The sequence below is a fragment of the Acipenser ruthenus genome, unplaced genomic scaffold, assembly GCF_902713425.1.
Source record: "Acipenser ruthenus unplaced genomic scaffold, fAciRut3.2 maternal haplotype, whole genome shotgun sequence".
NCBI classification, from domain to species: domain Eukaryota; kingdom Metazoa; phylum Chordata; class Actinopteri; order Acipenseriformes; family Acipenseridae; genus Acipenser; species Acipenser ruthenus.
Window position 1 is genome coordinate 23,665 of NW_026708258.1, and position 15,375 is coordinate 39,039.

At 56.1% G+C, this 15,375-nt stretch overlaps 2 protein-coding genes across 3 annotated transcripts; one reads left to right on the plus strand and one right to left on the minus strand.

Moving 5' to 3' along the window:
• The first annotated feature begins 24 nt into the window (after positions 1-24).
• LOC131730438 (uncharacterized) lies at positions 25-4,673 on the plus strand. Of its 2 annotated transcripts, none has more exons than XM_059020499.1 (5): positions 25-657; positions 1,541-1,661; positions 1,867-2,548; positions 2,880-3,047; positions 4,464-4,673. In XM_059020499.1, exons 2-5 carry the CDS (start codon positions 1,553-1,555, stop codon positions 4,609-4,611), a joined length of 1,107 nt encoding a protein of 368 aa, XP_058876482.1. In that variant the 5' UTR covers positions 25-657; positions 1,541-1,552; the 3' UTR covers positions 4,612-4,673. The 2 variants fall into 2 exon arrangements, with proteins under 2 accessions (XP_058876482.1, XP_058876480.1); XM_059020497.1 differs by having other exon boundaries at positions 27-657; positions 1,546-1,661.
• Positions 4,674-4,824: 151 nt separating this feature from the next.
• On the minus strand, positions 4,825-15,083 carry LOC117411669 (von Willebrand factor A domain-containing protein 1). Its single transcript, XM_059020496.1, has 5 exons — positions 14,422-15,083; positions 10,081-10,641; positions 9,356-9,637; positions 6,266-6,544; positions 4,825-5,778 (listed from the first exon to the last, which is right to left on the minus strand). The coding sequence occupies exons 1-5, from the start codon at positions 14,540-14,542 to the stop codon at positions 5,750-5,752; spliced, it is 1,272 nt and encodes a 423-aa protein (XP_058876479.1). The 5' UTR covers positions 14,543-15,083; the 3' UTR covers positions 4,825-5,749.
• Positions 15,084-15,375: the final 292 nt, after the last annotated feature.

Below are 15,375 nucleotides of genomic sequence, written 5' to 3' on the forward strand. Positions count from 1 at the left end.
GCGTGTCATTGACTAAGCCGCACCCACCTTCCAAGGATCCAAGCTGATTGGAGAAATCTGAACTACGGCAAGGACTGAGGGACAAAAAAGTCCTAGCCTACCGCTTGCAGAATTACACGCACAGCAATAAGGCGTCGGACTGTCTATTTTAAATGTATTATTAGTAATCTTTGGCTCATTTACAGACGCAGTAGATGAAATAAATAGCTTGCATTACACTGGGAGGTGTTTGCCGTGCCCTGCAGGTCCCTCTCCTGGTATGCATTAGTCATGCTCATCATGCACTAAACACGACGCACAGCGAAACAGCCTGGCTCATGTCGGACTGCGGTGACAACTGGCACGACTATTTTATTCGACTTTGGCTGTGGGGGGAAAACGTAACAGAAATGTATATTCCGAGCCCCATGTTAAACTATTCCAGCTGGTGAGGAGTGACGGGTCAGACAACCCCAAACCCCCCCCGGCGCGGAGACAGGTGGTCTCGGCTTCACAGCTCTTTGATCCCGTTACCTGGCCGCCGCCCTGGCAACCCGGCGTCGCGTTGCTAAGGAAGCAGCTGGCAGCTTGGCGGTGGCTCAGTGGAGCGGGACGGGACATGGCTGGGAGCAGATCGGGCGGAGAGTTGGTCCTCCACGGACACAAAGCCAACATCGGGTAAAACTCTTTGATACCAGACGCCGTGCCTTCATAGGATAAACAAAGCGAAGCGTCTGAGAGACCCGCTTCAGGGCGACATCAGACGACGCTGCCCGGTTAACCTGTAGCCAGGATCCGCGGTCAGTAGAAACACGGCACGCTGGTTCATTTGCTGATTAGCTGTGGATGTAAATACATTGTGTTCTTTATTATCTCAGTGCTGTTAATGTTATGAATTTGCGGTTCTTATTTCGCTTAGAGATGTATTTAATTTGCATCGAGTTCTGGGTGCGACACACTGCTGTTTGTGATGTAGCCTCTTCAAATATAGAGGCTTCCGTGTGTTTATTTGAGCTCCAGGGAAACGTGTTGCTGTGTTCACATTGCCTGGGCAGTATTATGGGGTTACGCAATACATCGTTACAGAGGCGCGTTATATACAGAGTCAGCAGCAGCTCACACAAACCCTGCTGCTGCACCCCGTCCCGGGGCTCTGAACCCCTCAATGAAGTCTAGGATTGAAATGATGAGGAGCCAGGAGTTTGAGCAGGGTCAGCAGCTCACACTAACCCAGCTGCTGCACCCCGTCCCGGGGCTCTGAACCCCTCAATGAAGTCTAGGATTGAAATGATGAGGAGTCAGGAGTTTGAGCAGGGTCAGCAGCTCACACTAACCCTGCTGCTGCACCCCGTCCCGGGGCTCTGAACCCCTCAATGAAGTCTAGGATTGAAATGATGAGGAGCCAGGAGTTTGAGCAGGGTCAGCAGCTCACCCTAACCCTGCTGCTGCACCCCGTCCCGGGGCTGTGAACCCCTCAATGAAGTCTAGGATTGAAATGATGAGGAGCCAGGACTGGGTGCAGCATGGCGAGTGGGAGTCTCTAACCCTGCTGTCTGTCCAGCGCAGGGTGAAGATGAAGGGCTACCTGAGCAGCTCTCAGAGAACCAGCACCACTCGTCACCTGTCTGCCTGCGCCCCTCCGGACAGCCTGGGCAGCCCCCCCGATCGGAGCCGATGGGATGGTAAGTGCACCCACCTCCACTGCATTCTGTTTGAGATAGTGTGTGACTGTGGAGTCCCTGAATGTATGAAGTGTTTGGATGCATTGTCACAGGGCCGTGCTCCCTGCATGTGCACACGGAGCGCCTCTGTGAAGGGAGAGTCCTTCTCGTTGTTCTTGTGAGGCAGCAGCACTCTTCACACACACTGCTCCACTTGCCTTCGCAGACGCAGCGCAGCCTCCAGTCAGCAGGGGGAGTCCTGACATCGACGAGCTGGAGCGCAGCCTGCGTGAGCTGAAGATGCAGGTGCGGAGCCTGGCTTCCAGTCTGGACCTGGGTTCGAGGACAGAGGGGGCTGGGGGCTCTGACATGACAACCAGCACTCTGGACCGCACCCCCTGCAGGGAGCATGCCTCAATGGACTGGTTCTTGAACCCAGAGCACCTGGTTGACAGCCCGCGGGGAGCCCCCCAGTACCCAGCGCTGCAGGGCCCGGGGGGTGCAGGGGCAGACAGGGCTGTGTCCCCAGCAGGCAGGCTGGGCAGTGAGCTCATCAGCAGACTCTACCCCAGCCTGTCCTGGGGCTCCGCACTGGACCTGCCCTTCTCTCTGGGCTCCCCCCATGTTATCGGGGTACGCTCCCTGCTGCCCCCTGACCCCCCGGTCAGGATGCGGAGGCCCCGGTCCAGGGCACCCCCTCCCCGCAGCTGCAGGGGGGACCCCCGAGATCCCCGAGCGCGCTCGCTGTCACCCCAGCCCAAGAGGAAGCGCTGTCACCACTCGCGCTCCCATTCCCCTCGGCCCCCCAGGAGGCCCTCTCGCTGGGGGGACCGGCAACCATGGAGCCCCTACAGCCTGGCTCCCCCTGCCCTGCACACTGCGCCAGGGGCACTGGAGCTGGGAGAGAGGTAGGGGAACACACTGCACTCTGTATACACACTGCACTGATCACTGTGTATATACACACTGCCCTGATCACTGTATATATACACACTGCCCTGATCACTGGATATATACACACTGCACTGATCACTGTATATATACACACTGCACTGATCACTGTATATATACACACTGCACTGATCACTGTATATATACACACTGCACTGATCACATACACAGTGCTTGTGGGTCTCTGGAATGGGTCACAAGGCTGAAAGACATTATAATGGGTTTGATTGTGTGTTACTCAGCACTGCGATCCTCCTCTCCCCTCCTCTCCTCCTCTCCTCTCCTCAGGTTCCTATGGTCCCAGCAGGAAGCGCATCACTCGCTGCTGGAGCAGTCCCCGTATCAGCAGGAGCTGTCCCGCCTCCGGCTAGAGCGCCTCCATGTGGAGGAGGACCTGCTACTGCAGCTGAAGAGACAGCAGGAGCTGGAGAGGACCAGGGGGCCCAGAGAGCAGTGGTGAGAGAGAGAGAGAAAGCTGCCCCCCCCTGATTCTCTTCAGTGCCGTGTTCCTGTCTCAGTGCTGCCCCCCTCTGATTCTCTTCAGTGCCGTGTTCCTGTCTCAGTGCTGCCCCCCTCTGATTCTCTTCAGTGCGGTGTTCCTGTCTCAGTGCTGCCCCCCTCTGATTCTCTTCAGTGCCGTGTTCCTGTCTCAGTGCTGCCCCCCTCTGATTCTCTTCAGTGCCGTGTTCCTGTCTCAGTGCTGCCCCCCTCTGATTCTCTTCAGTGCGGTGTTCCTGTCTCAGTGCTGCCCCCCTCTGATTCTCTTCAGTGCCGTGTTCCTGTCTCAGTGCTGCCCCCCTCTGATTCTCTTCAGTGCCGTGTTCCTGTCTCAGTGCTGCCCCCCTCTGATTCTCTTCAGTGCCGTGTTCCTGTCTCAGTGCTGCCCCCCTCTGATTCTCTTCAGTGCGGTGTTCCTGTCTCAGTGCTGCCCCCCTCTGATTTTCTTCAGTGCCGTGTTCCTGTCTCAGTGCTGCCCCCCTCTGATTCTCTTCAGTGCCGTGTTCCTGTCTCAGTGCTGCCCCCCTCTGATTCTCTTCAGTGCCGTGTTCCTGTCTCAGTGCTGCCCCCCTCTGATTCTCTTCAGTGCGGTGTTCCTGTCTCAGTGCTGCCCCCCTCTGATTCTCTTCAGTGCCGTGTTCCTGTCTCAGTGCTGCCCCCCTCTGATTCTCTTCAGTGCCGTGTTCCTGTCTCAGTGCTGCCCCCCTCTGATTCTCTTCAGTGCGGTGTTCCTGTCTCAGTGCTGCCCCCCTCTGATTCTCTTCAGTGCCGTGTTCCTGTCTCAGTGCTGCCCCCCTCTGATTCTCTTCAGTGCCGTGTTCCTGTCTCAGTGCTGCCCCCCTCTGATTCTCTTCAGTGCGGTGTTCCTGTCTCAGTGCTGCCCCCCTCTGATTCTCTTCAGTGCCGTGTTCCTGTCTCAGTGCTGCCCCCCTCTGATTCTCTTCAGTGCGGTGTTCCTGTCTCAGTGCTGCCCCCCTCTGATTTTCTTCAGTGCCGTGTTCCTGTCTCAGTGCTGCCCCCCTCTGATTCTCTTCAGTGCCGTGTTCCTGTCTCAGTGCTGCCCCCCTCTGATTCTCTTCAGTGCCGTGTTCCTGTCTCAGTGCTGCCCCCCTCTGATTCTCTTCAATGCCGTGTTCCTGTCTCAGTGCTGCCCCCCTCTGATTCTCTTCAGTGCCGTGTTCCTGTCTCAGTGCTGCCCCCCTCTGATTCTCTTCAGTGCGGTGTTCCTGTCTCAGTGCTGCCCCCCTCTGATTCTCTTCAGTGCCGTGTTCCTGTCTCAGTGCTGCCCCCCTCTGATTCTCTTCAGTGCCGCCCCCCTCTGATTCTCTTCAGTGCCGTGTTCCTGTCTCAGTGCTGCCCCCCTCTGGTCCACAGGTACGCTATGAAGGGGCCGCAGTTCCATTACGAAGCTCGCAAGAACAACGAGCTCGTGAGGGGCCTCGACCAGCCCGCCCTGCAGCACTACAGGCAGGAGCTGCTGGCAGCCTCCCAGCACCGGAGCCACAGCGCCCCCTGGCAGTGAGGGGGAGCAGCTGCACGGGCTAGAGGGGACTCACAAAGCCGTGCAAGTCAGACAGCCCTGAGGCTCTGGGGCGGAGCAGCCAGGATGTCTGGAAGCAGCAGCAAGACACCTGATGAGTGACAAGCGCTTCAATCAGGAGTCTCCGCGCTGAAACATCTGCCATTTATTCAGTTTGTTTGAGTAGTTCCAGTGTTCAAAACAAACGAATCCACACAGGCTTGCACTGACTTTATTACAGTTTATATAGACTTATTTTACAGCAAAAAATAAATAGCTTTTGTTGAGAAAGACTTAGTAATGTGTGTGTTTGTATATTCATTTATTAGCTTATAATATGAAGTGTTTGCTTGTGGGTGTGTTTCCAGGCTGGTGAGATTGAATTAATACAGAGAGTTAACCAGACCCCTCTCCCTGAGTGGCTCAGTGGTTAGAGAGCTGGGCTGCAGTGTGGAAGGCAGCGGGTTTGAGTGGCTCAGTGGTTAGAGAGCTGGGCTGCAGTGTGGAAGGCTGCGGGTTTGAGTGGCTCAGTGGTTAGAGAGCTGGGCTGCAGTGTGGAAGGCAGTGGGTTTGAGAGGCTCAGTGGTTAGAGAGCTGGGCTGCAGTGTGGAAGGCAGCGGGTTTGAGTAGCTCAGTGGTGAGAGAGCTGGGCTGCAGTGTGGAAGGCAGCGGGTTTGAGTGGCTCAGTGGTTAGAGAGCTGGGCTGCAGTGTGGAAGGCAGTGGGTTTGAGTAGCTCAGTGGTTAGAGAGCTGGGCTGCAGTGTGGAAGGCAGCGGGTTTGAGTGGCTCAGTGGTTAGAGAGCTGGGCTGCAGTGTGGAAGGCTGCGGGTTTGAGTGGCTCAGTGGTTAGAGAGCTGGGCTGCAGTGTGGAAGGCAGCGGGTTTGAGTGGCTCAGTGGTTAGTGAGCTGGACTGCAGTGTGGAAGGCTGCGGGTTTGAGTAGCTCAGTGGTTAGGGGTGCTGTTATGGACTGCAGTGTGGAAGGCTGCTGGTTCGAATCCCAGTTCAGGATAGCTGGAAAGGAGTACACAGTGGCGGTGAGGTTAGTGTTCCCCTGGTCCTTGTCTCTCTGTGTCTCCAGGGTATTGTCTCAGGTTGCTCCTCTCCTCTCTCTCTCTCTCTCCTCGTGATATTCTGTCCTGTCAGGAAGCGTTGCCCTGTGGCAGGGAGGCTGTTGGGAGACAGAACAGATCAGTAAGACTCCTATTGCACAGCAGTGTCACCCATTCCGGGTTTTACTATGAGCTTCATGAGTCCCAGTGTACAGGTAACAAGCTCAGGTGTGTGTGATTGAACTCCCAGTTGTTAATGGTTTATTACATGAATATATATCTACCTAGTTTAGTGAGCTGAGTCTGTATCTGCCTGTGTCACTCACTGTCCAGAGAGAGGGGGAGGGGGAGAGAGAGAGAGACTGTCCTAGTTTAGGGTGTCTGTCTGCCTGCGTGTGTCTCTGTGCTGCTCATTGTAACAGAGACAGACTGGGAGTGAGTGTGTCTGTCTGCCTGCGTGTGTCTCTGTGCTGCTCATTGTAACAGAGACAGACTGGGAGTGAGTGTGTCTGTCTGCCTGCGTGTGTCTCTGTGCTGCTCATTGTAACAGAGACAGACTGGGAGTGAGTGTGTCTGTCTGCCTGCGTGTGTCTCTGTGCTGCTCACCCTCCAGTGTGCACGCCTTGGCTGACAGCGCCCTCTGCCTGCCCGAGTGGTACTGCGCGGTCACTGTCACCAGGTAGGTGGTGTTGGGCCGCAGGTTCTGCAGCAGCGTGGAGTTCTGGTTCCGGCTCACTGTGACGGAGCGGGCCTCTCCGCTGGGCAGCGGGCCGAACAAAACCTGGAACTCCTCCACCGAGTCGGGCAGCACTGGACCCCAGCTCACTCGCACACTGGTGGGGCAGGAGTCTGAGATCAGGATTCGAGCTGGGCTGAGGGGCTCCTCTGAGGGGGAGAGAACAGGGAGAGGGCGTGAAACATGAACTTCTGTAAGCTAAACTCTCTGGTCCTGCTCATTGTTTGATAAAATAGATGTGCTGCCAACTGATTAAGCAAAACAGAATGCACTTCAACAAAGAGAGAGAGAGAGGGCGGCGCAGACTCACCTGGCAGGACGCTGAAGCTCACAGAGAGAGAGAGGGCGGCGCAGACTCACCTGGCAGGATGCTGAAGCTCACAGAGAGAGAGAGGGCGACGCAGACTCACCTGGCAGGGTGCTGAAGCTCACAGAGAGAGAGAGGGCGGCGCAGACTCACCTGGCAGGACGCTGAAGCTCACAGAGAGAGAGAGGGCGACGCAGACTCACCTGGCAGGGTGCTAAAGCTCACAGAGAGAGAGAGGGCGACGCAGACTCACCTGGCAGGGTGCTAAAGCAACCAGAGAGAGAGAGGGCGACGCAGACTCACCTGGCAGGACGCTGAAGCAACCAGAGAGAGAGAGGGCGACGCAGACTCACCTGGCAGGGTGCTAAAGCTCACAGAGAGAGAGAGGGCGACGCAGACTCACCTGGCAGGGTGCTAAAGCTCACAGAGAGAGAGAGGGCGACGCAGACTCACCTGGCAGGGTGCTGAAGCTCACAGAGAGAGAGAGGGCGACGCAGACTCACCTGGCAGGGTGCTAAAGCAACCAGAGAGAGAGAGGGCGACGCAGACTCACCTGGCAGGACGCTGAAGCAACCAGAGAGAGAGAGGGCGACGCAGACTCACCTGGCAGGACGCTGAAGCTCACAGAGAGAGAGAGGGCGGCGCAGACTCACCTGGCAGGGTGCTGAAGCTCACAGAGAGAGAGAGGGTGACGCAGACTCACCTGGCAGGACGCTGAAGCTCACAGAGAGAGAGAGGGCGGCGCAGACTCACCTGGCAGGGTGCTAAAGCTCACAGAGAGAGAGAGGGCGACGCAGACTCACCTGGCAGGGTGCTGAAGCTCACAGAGAGAGAGAGGGCGACGCAGACTCACCTGGCAGGGTGCTGAAGCTCACAGAGAGAGAGAGGGCGGCGCAGACTCACCTGGCAGGACGCTGAAGCTCACAGAGAGAGAGAGGGCGACGCAGACTCACCTGGCAGGGTGCTAAAGCTCACAGAGAGAGAGAGGGCGACGCAGACTCACCTGGCAGGGTGCTAAAGCAACCAGAGAGAGAGAGGGCGACGCAGACTCACCTGGCAGGACGCTGAAGCAACCAGAGAGAGAGAGGGCGACGCAGACTCACCTGGCAGGGTGCTAAAGCTCACAGAGAGAGAGAGGGCGACGCAGACTCACCTGGCAGGGTGCTAAAGCTCACAGAGAGAGAGAGGGCGACGCAGACTCACCTGGCAGGGTGCTGAAGCTCACAGAGAGAGAGAGGGCGACGCAGACTCACCTGGCAGGGTGCTAAAGCAACCAGAGAGAGAGAGGGCGACGCAGACTCACCTGGCAGGACGCTGAAGCAACCAGAGAGAGAGAGGGCGACGCAGACTCACCTGGCAGGACGCTGAAGCTCACAGAGAGAGAGAGGGCGGCGCAGACTCACCTGGCAGGGTGCTGAAGCTCACAGAGAGAGAGAGGGTGACGCAGACTCACCTGGCAGGACGCTGAAGCTCACAGAGAGAGAGAGGGCGGCGCAGACTCACCTGGCAGGGTGCTAAAGCTCACAGAGAGAGAGAGGGCGACGCAGACTCACCTGGCAGGGTGCTGAAGCTCACAGAGAGAGAGAGGGCGACGCAGACTCACCTGGCAGGGTGCTAAAGCAACCAGAGAGAGAGAGGGCGACGCAGACTCACCTGGCAGGACGCTGAAGCAACCAGAGAGAGAGAGGGCGACGCAGACTCACCTGGCAGGACGCTGAAGCTCACAGAGAGAGAGAGGGCGGCGCAGACTCACCTGGCAGGGTGCTGAAGCAACCAGAGAGAGAGAGGGCGACGCAGACTCACCTGGCAGGACGCTGAAGCTCACAGAGAGAGAGAGGGCGGCGCAGACTCACCTGGCAGGGTGCTGAAGCTCACAGAGAGAGAGAGGGTGACGCAGACTCACCTGGCAGGACGCTGAAGCTCACAGAGAGAGAGAGGGCAGCGCAGACTCACCTGGCAGGGTGCTGAAGCTCACAGAGAGAGGGCGACGCAGACTCACCTGGCAGGACGCTGAAGCTCACAGAGAGAGAGAGGGCGACGCAGACTCACCTGGCAGGGTGCTGAAGCTCACAGAGAGAGAGAGGGCGGCGCAGACTCACCTGGCAGGGTGCTGAAGCTCACAGAGAGAGAGAGGGCGGCGCAGACTCACCTGGCAGGATGCTGAAGCTCACAGAGAGAGAGAGGGCGACGCAGACTCACCTGGCAGGACGCTGAAGCTCACAGAGAGAGAGAGAGAGGGCGGCGCAGACTCACCTGGCAGGGTGCTGAAGCTCACAGAGAGAGAGAGGGCGACGCAGACTCACCTGGCAGGGTGCTGAAGCTCACAGAGAGAGAGAGGGCGACGCAGACTCACCTGGCAGGACGCTGAAGCTCACAGAGAGAGAGAGGGCAACGCAGACTCACCTGGCAGGATGCTGAAGCTCACAGAGAGAGAGAGGGCGACGCAGACTCACCTGGCAGGGTGCTGAAGCTCACAGAGAGAGAGAGGGCGACGCAGACTCACCTGGCAGGGTGCTGAAGCTCACAGTGAGAGAGAGGGCGACGCAGACTCACCTGGCAGGACGCTGAAGCTCACAGAGAGAGAGAGGGCGGCGCAGACTCACCTGGCAGGGTGCTAAAGCTCACAGTGAGAGAGAGGGCGGCGCAGACTCACCTGGCAGGGTGCTGAAGCTCACAGTGAGGGGTGCAGTGTACTGCAGGTTGGACTCGGGGGTCAGGGTCGCTGTGTAGCTGGTTTGGGGGTGCAGGCCGGTCAGGGGGGCACTGCGGGCGGAGCCAGGCAGGGTCACGTTCCGGTGCTGAGCCGGGTCCAGCTGGGACGGGCCGAACCGCAGCACATAGAACCCAGAACCAGCGGACAGCAGAGCGGGCCAGAGCAGCCGGGCGCTGCGAGAGGTCACTTCCACTGCGGACAAGCGCTGAGCACGGATTATATCTGGAGAGAGGACAGAGGATCAGCTTTTCAATACATCTACTCTTATTTAGGAGAAATATAAACACTAAATATTTCTGTAGGTTTGCTGCAGTAACTTCAGCAGTGCTTGCATGACTGCGACTAGAAATGTGTATTTGTGGGGATGGCTTCCTAAACCAGCAGCGTTAATAATAATAATAATAATAATAATAATAATAATAATAATAATAATAATAGTGAGATTACTGAACCCCTTCAATCGCATGAAGTGAAAACTGGGTCTTTAAAGCAGCAGTCAATACCGCCAATCACCACACGATGGCAGTATTGCTCTGCCCCAGCTCTCCCTACTGCAGCTCTCAACTCACTCAACACCGACAGACAGACTCTGCAGTCTCTCAGCAGTCTGTTCCCTGCGAGTCACTGTGTGCGTGTGAGCGTGCGTGTGTGTGCGTGCGTCTCACCGATGATGGCCCCTCTCAGCTCCTCAGTGATCACATCGAATGCGTCCACGTCCACGAAGTGAAGGTGCCGGTCTGTGGGGGGTGAGGCTGCGGCGGAGAGCTCGGGGTAGTTCCCGTGTCCCGTGGAGACGATCAGCACGGCCACGCCCTCCTCTCGCAGCTCCCTCATTGGCTGGAGCACAGAGTCTGAGGACACACCATCGGTGACCCAGACCAGCACCCGTGGCACGCCCTCCCGTGCCCCCGTCCCGCGCCCGAACGCCCGCTCTCGCGCCCAGCCCAGCGCCGCGCCCGTGTTGGTGTCTCCGTGCAGCTGCCTCATGCCTGCCAGCGCCTCCTGCAGGCTCTCGCCGGAACTGTGAGCAGAGAAGCCAAACTCCGGGGTGGGCTGGGTGCTGACCTGCAGAACACTGACCTGCACCTCCTCTGGCCCAATGGAGAAGGGACGCAGCAGGGACCCCAGGAACTCACGCACCTTCGAGAACTCGTAAGAGGAGACACTGCCCGAGGAGTCGACCAGGAACAGGAGGTCCCCCTCGCAGCACCCCGAAACAGAGGAGTCTGAGGAGAGAGAGACAGAGAGGTGAGACTGCACTGTGAACACACAGGGGGACTGGAGAGGCGAGACTGCACTGTGAACACACAGGGGGACTGGAGAGGGGAGACTGCACTGTGAACACACAGGGGGACTGGAGAGGGGAGACTGCACTGTGAACACACAGGGGACTGGAGAGGGGAGACTGCACTGTGAACACACAGGGGGACTGGAGAGGGGAGACTGCACTGTGAACACACAGGGGGACTGGAGAGGGGAGACTGCACTGTGAACACACAGGGGGACTGGAGAGGGGAGACTGCACTGTGAACACACAGGGGGACTGGAGAGGGGAGACTGCACTGTGACCACACAGGGGGACTGGAGAGGGGAGACTGCACTGTGAACACACAGGGGGACTGGAGAGGGGAGACTGCACTGTGAACACACAGGGGGACTGGAGAGGGGAGACTGCACTGTGAACACACAGGGGGACTGGAGAGGGGAGACTGCACTGTGAACACACAGGGGGACTGGAGAGGGGAGACTGCACTGTGAACACACAGGGGTACTGGAGAGAGGAGACTGCACTGTGAACACACAGGGGGACTGGAGAGGGGAGACTGCACTGTGAACACACAGGGGGACTGGAGAGGGGAGACTGCACTGTGAACACACAGGGGGACTGGAGAGGGGAGACTGCACTGTGAACACACAGGGGGACTGGAGAGGGGAGTCAGTCAGTGCTAACAGTGCAGGAGTCCCTTTGGGTTCTTGTGTTTTCAGTGAAGCTCCTGATCGGGGGGGGGAGGGGGAGGGGCGTCGCTGTCTCAAAGTGTGATAGAAAGTGAAAGCGAGTGTGAAACGGGGGGGGCGGGGGAGATCAGTGGGAGTCTCTTTCCTCATACGATTCACTGCCCGGAATGGGAAAGCAATCTTCCCCCATGAAAGAATGCCATAGAAATGTGTTTCATTATTAGTATTGAGGCAGAGATAAGAGGAGGCCCTGTTACTGCGGTTTACTGCAACGTGGCTTCAGATGCGAGAGAGAGAGAGAATTCCAAACACCTCTCCCTGGTTTAGAGAGGAGGGGGCGTGGTTTGAAATCTCCCCTCTCCCCGGTTTAGAGAGGAGGGGGCGTGGTTTGAAATCTCCCCTCTCCCCGGTTTAGAGAGGAGGGGGCGTGGTTTGAAATCTCCCCTCTCCCTGGTTTAGAGAGGAGGGGGCGTGGTTTGAAATCTCCCCTCTCCCCGGTTTAGAGAGGAGGGGGCGTGGTTTGAAATCTCCCCTCTCCCCGGTTTAGAGAGGAGGGGGCGTGGTTTGCCCTCTAAACCAGGGAGTGATAATGCTGTCAGCGTGGATCAGAGAGCATGTTAAACTCTTGAAGGGGCGCAGTGATAATGCTGATCAGAGAGCGTGTTAATCTCTTGAAGGGGCGCAGTGATAATGCTGTCAGCGCAAATCACAGAGCAGCTTGATGAGCCCCAGTGTGACGGTAACAAGCTCAGGGGAGTCTGATTAAAGTGGACCACACTGCTCTGCAATGGGAGTCTTCCTTCGATCCCTGGAATAACGTCTCTCGAATCTGACAGATCAGAAATGTTACTAACGACAGGCCAGTCTGAGCGCGTCCCCTTTCTTGTAGTCGGTTCCTGTCGAAGGATCCCAGTGATTCAGCACACGCACGATTCCTTCCTTCACACGATGCGACAGAAACACGAGTGTGTCGCTGCTTGTCAATACACGCTACTGTTATTGAAATGTCAAGCCCCGGGCGGTCACATTCACAGAGGAATTACGCGCTATTGTTATTGAAATGTCGAGCCCCGGAAGGTCACATTCACAGAGGAATTACACGCTACTGTTATTGAAATGTCGAGCCCCGGAAGGTCACATTCACAGAGGAATTAGAACATAAGAACATAAGAAAGTTTACAAACGAGAGGAGGCCATTCAGCCCATCTTGCTCGTTTGGTTGTTAGTAGCTGACTGATCCCAGAATCTCATCAAGCAGCTTCTTGAAGGATCCCAGGGTGTCGGCTTCAACAACATTACTGGGGAGTTGGTTCCAGACCCTCACAATACTCTGTGTAAAAAAGCGCCTCCTATTTTCTGTTCTGAATGCCCCTTTATCTAATCTCCATTTGTGACCCTGGTCCTTGTTTCTTTTTTCAGGCTGAAAAAGTCCCCTGGGTCGACATTGTCGATACCTTTTAGGATTTTGAATGCTTGAATCAGATCGCCGCGCAGTCTTCTTTGTTCAAGACTGAATAGATTCAATTCTTTGAGCCTGTCTGCACACGACATGCCTTTTAAACCCGGGATAATTACACGCTATTGTTATTGAAATGTCGAGCCCCGGAAGGTCACATTCCCAGATGAATATTTTGCGACTCACGTCCCGTCTTTGGAAGTGGAATGGGATTTAAAAAATGTACAACAGAATAACAATGAAATAAAAGAGAGTAACTCTGAGATGAGGGGCCTCGCGAGTGTGTGTGTGTGTGTGAGTGAGTGTGTGTCAGTGTGTGTGTGTGAGTGTCTGTGTCTGAGTGTGTGTGTGAGAGTGTGTGAGTGTGTGTCTGTGTGAGAGTGTGTGTCAGTGTGTGTGTCTGTGTCTGTGAGTGTGTGTCTGTGTCTGTGAGTGTGTGTGTGTGTGAGAGTGTGTCTGTGTGTCTGTCTGTGTGTGAGTGTGTGTCTGTGAGTGTGTGTGTGTGTGTGTGTGTGTGTCTGTGTCTGTGAGTGTGTGTGTGTGTGTGAGAGTGTGTCTGTGTGTCTGTCTGTGTGTGAGTGTGTGTCTGTGAGTGTGTGTGTGTGTGTGTGAGAGTGTGTGTGTGTGTGTGTCAGAGTGTGTGTGAGTGTGTGTCTGTGTGAGAGTGTGTGTCAGTGTGTGTGTCTGTGTCTGTGAGTGTGTGTCTGTGTCTGTGAGTGTGTGTGTGTGTGAGAGTGTGTCTGTGTGTCTGTCTGTGTGTGAGTGTGTGTCTGTGAGTGTGTGTGTGTGTGTGTGAGTGTGTGTCTGTGTCTGTGAGTGTGTGTGTGTGTGAGAGTGTGTCTGTGTGTCTGTCTGTGTGTGAGTGTGTGTCTGTGAGTGTGTGTGTGTGTGTGTGAGAGTGTGTGTGTGTGTGTGTCAGTGTGTGTGAGTGTGTCTGTCTGTGTGTGTGTCTGTCTGTGTGTGTGTGAGTGTGTCAGTGTGTGTGTGTGTCTGTCTGTGTGTGTGTGAGTGTGTCAGTGTGTGTGTCTGTGTGTGTGTCTGTCTGTGTGTGTGTGAGAGAGTGTGTCTGTGTGTGTCTGTGCGTGTGAGTGTGTGTGTGAGTGTATTAGACAGACAGATAGATGGATAGAGAGATAGACAGACTGATAGAGAGATAGATAGAGAGACAGATTGCACTGGTGGGCAGTGGTTCCTCGCTCTGATCCTGGGACCCCTGCGTCTCACTGTACAGCAGTATCCCTACAGTGACTCCCAGCTGTCTCCCTGCTGGTTTTCATTGATATTGCTGTAGACTGAGACGCGGGGGTCCCGGGACCAGGGCTACAGGGAGCGGCCGCCCAGCCCAACGGGACGTGTTTCCAGGACGCATTTCCTCCGTCTGCTATCCCGATTAGCACGACCAGAACCACACCACGGGACACCGGCACAGCTACACGATAACAACAACGACAACACGACCGCTGGGGCTCTGCACAGAGAGCTTTTCTTAAACACGACCCGACACAGTCCGCAGCGCAGTGATTACTTCACAGCAGGATCGGAAGCCGTGTGCACGGCGCTACGCCCAGAGACTCGCCCGTTCCGCTGTACTCACCGGCCGCAGGTAAACTCCGTCCGCTCTCCGAGACCGGCGAGGCTGCCGGCTGCAGCAGAGCAAGGAAACAGCCGCAGAGGACGAGAAGAAGGAGCGCAACCCCGCAGCGCGGAGGCGCCATGGTGTTCCGGCTTGCTATATATGTTATTGTTAGTTTTATTATTGAGTGAGCGGCGCGCCGCCTCGTTCTTCTGTGAAAGAAATGCCCGGATTCCTGAAGTCAGCAAGGTGCACGAACGAGGACGAGCAGGGCAGCGGTCATCCGAGGAGGCGATCACAGTACAGTGCCGGTGTGATCATACTGCCAGCCCGGAGCAACAGGTCCGCCTCTCGGGATACTCTCCTGCTGCCAGGTCGCTACGGTCTGCCTTCAAGAAAGAGGAGTCGAGGCTCCAGTTGCGCCTTTCGGTCACCTGCTTGCAAACGTGCGGCTCCTGATCCCGGTTCAGAAATGTGTGCAGCGCAGGACCCGGTCCACGTGTCAGAGTGTGTGTGTGTGTGTGTGTGTGTGATTAATCCACAGTCTCGCTCCCTGCACGACTTTCCCGAACCTCGCTCCACAGCCCTGGTCTCTCTCTTCTCCGCTTGCAGGCAGGAGAGGCGTCACGGCTGGACGCGCTCCAGGGAGACGTGCACTTGTCAGCTCTCAGGCGAGTGGGGGTGTGGGCCGGTCTGCACAGAGCCGCGTGTTGACATCACACTTCCTTAATGAATACAGAAGTAGACTGCAGTGGAAAGTTAAACATCTGCTGGATTAAGTCATCTATTAAAGGGAGGTTTGCCGTGTTGTGGTTTTTTGTTAAGACTGAACTTGGGATCTGGAAACATATTGTTGGTGTATGTATTTTGTTATTGATAGTTTTTGACACGTGTCTTACAAAATAATTATAATACAAAACTTTTAAAATATTACCAAGCTGTATAGTCCAGTCACAGTGAGCATGGTTAGCTGTA

Excerpts from the sequence above, each read along its gene's own strand:
- LOC131730438 (XM_059020497.1), top strand. The coding sequence starts at position 599 with ATGGCTGGGAGCAGATCGGGCGGAGAGTTGGTCCTCCACGGACACAAA. Across the intron at positions 658-1,545 it reads GGACACAAAGCCAACATCGG|GGTGAAGATGAAGGGCTACC; the intron begins GTAAAACTCTTT and ends TGTCCAGCGCAG. Across the intron at positions 1,662-1,866 it reads CGATCGGAGCCGATGGGATG|ACGCAGCGCAGCCTCCAGTC; the intron begins GTAAGTGCACCC and ends TTGCCTTCGCAG.
- LOC117411669 (XM_059020496.1), bottom strand. The coding sequence starts at position 14,542 with ATGGCGCCTCCGCGCTGCGGGGTTGCGCTCCTTCTTCTCGTCCTCTGC. Across the intron at positions 10,642-14,421 it reads ACGGAGTTTACCTGCGGCCG|ACTCCTCTGTTTCGGGGTGC; the intron begins GTGAGTACAGCG and ends CTCTCTCCTCAG. Across the intron at positions 6,545-9,355 it reads GAGCTTCAGCACCCTGCCAG|AGGAGCCCCTCAGCCCAGCT; the intron begins GTGAGTCTGCGC and ends TCTCCCCCTCAG.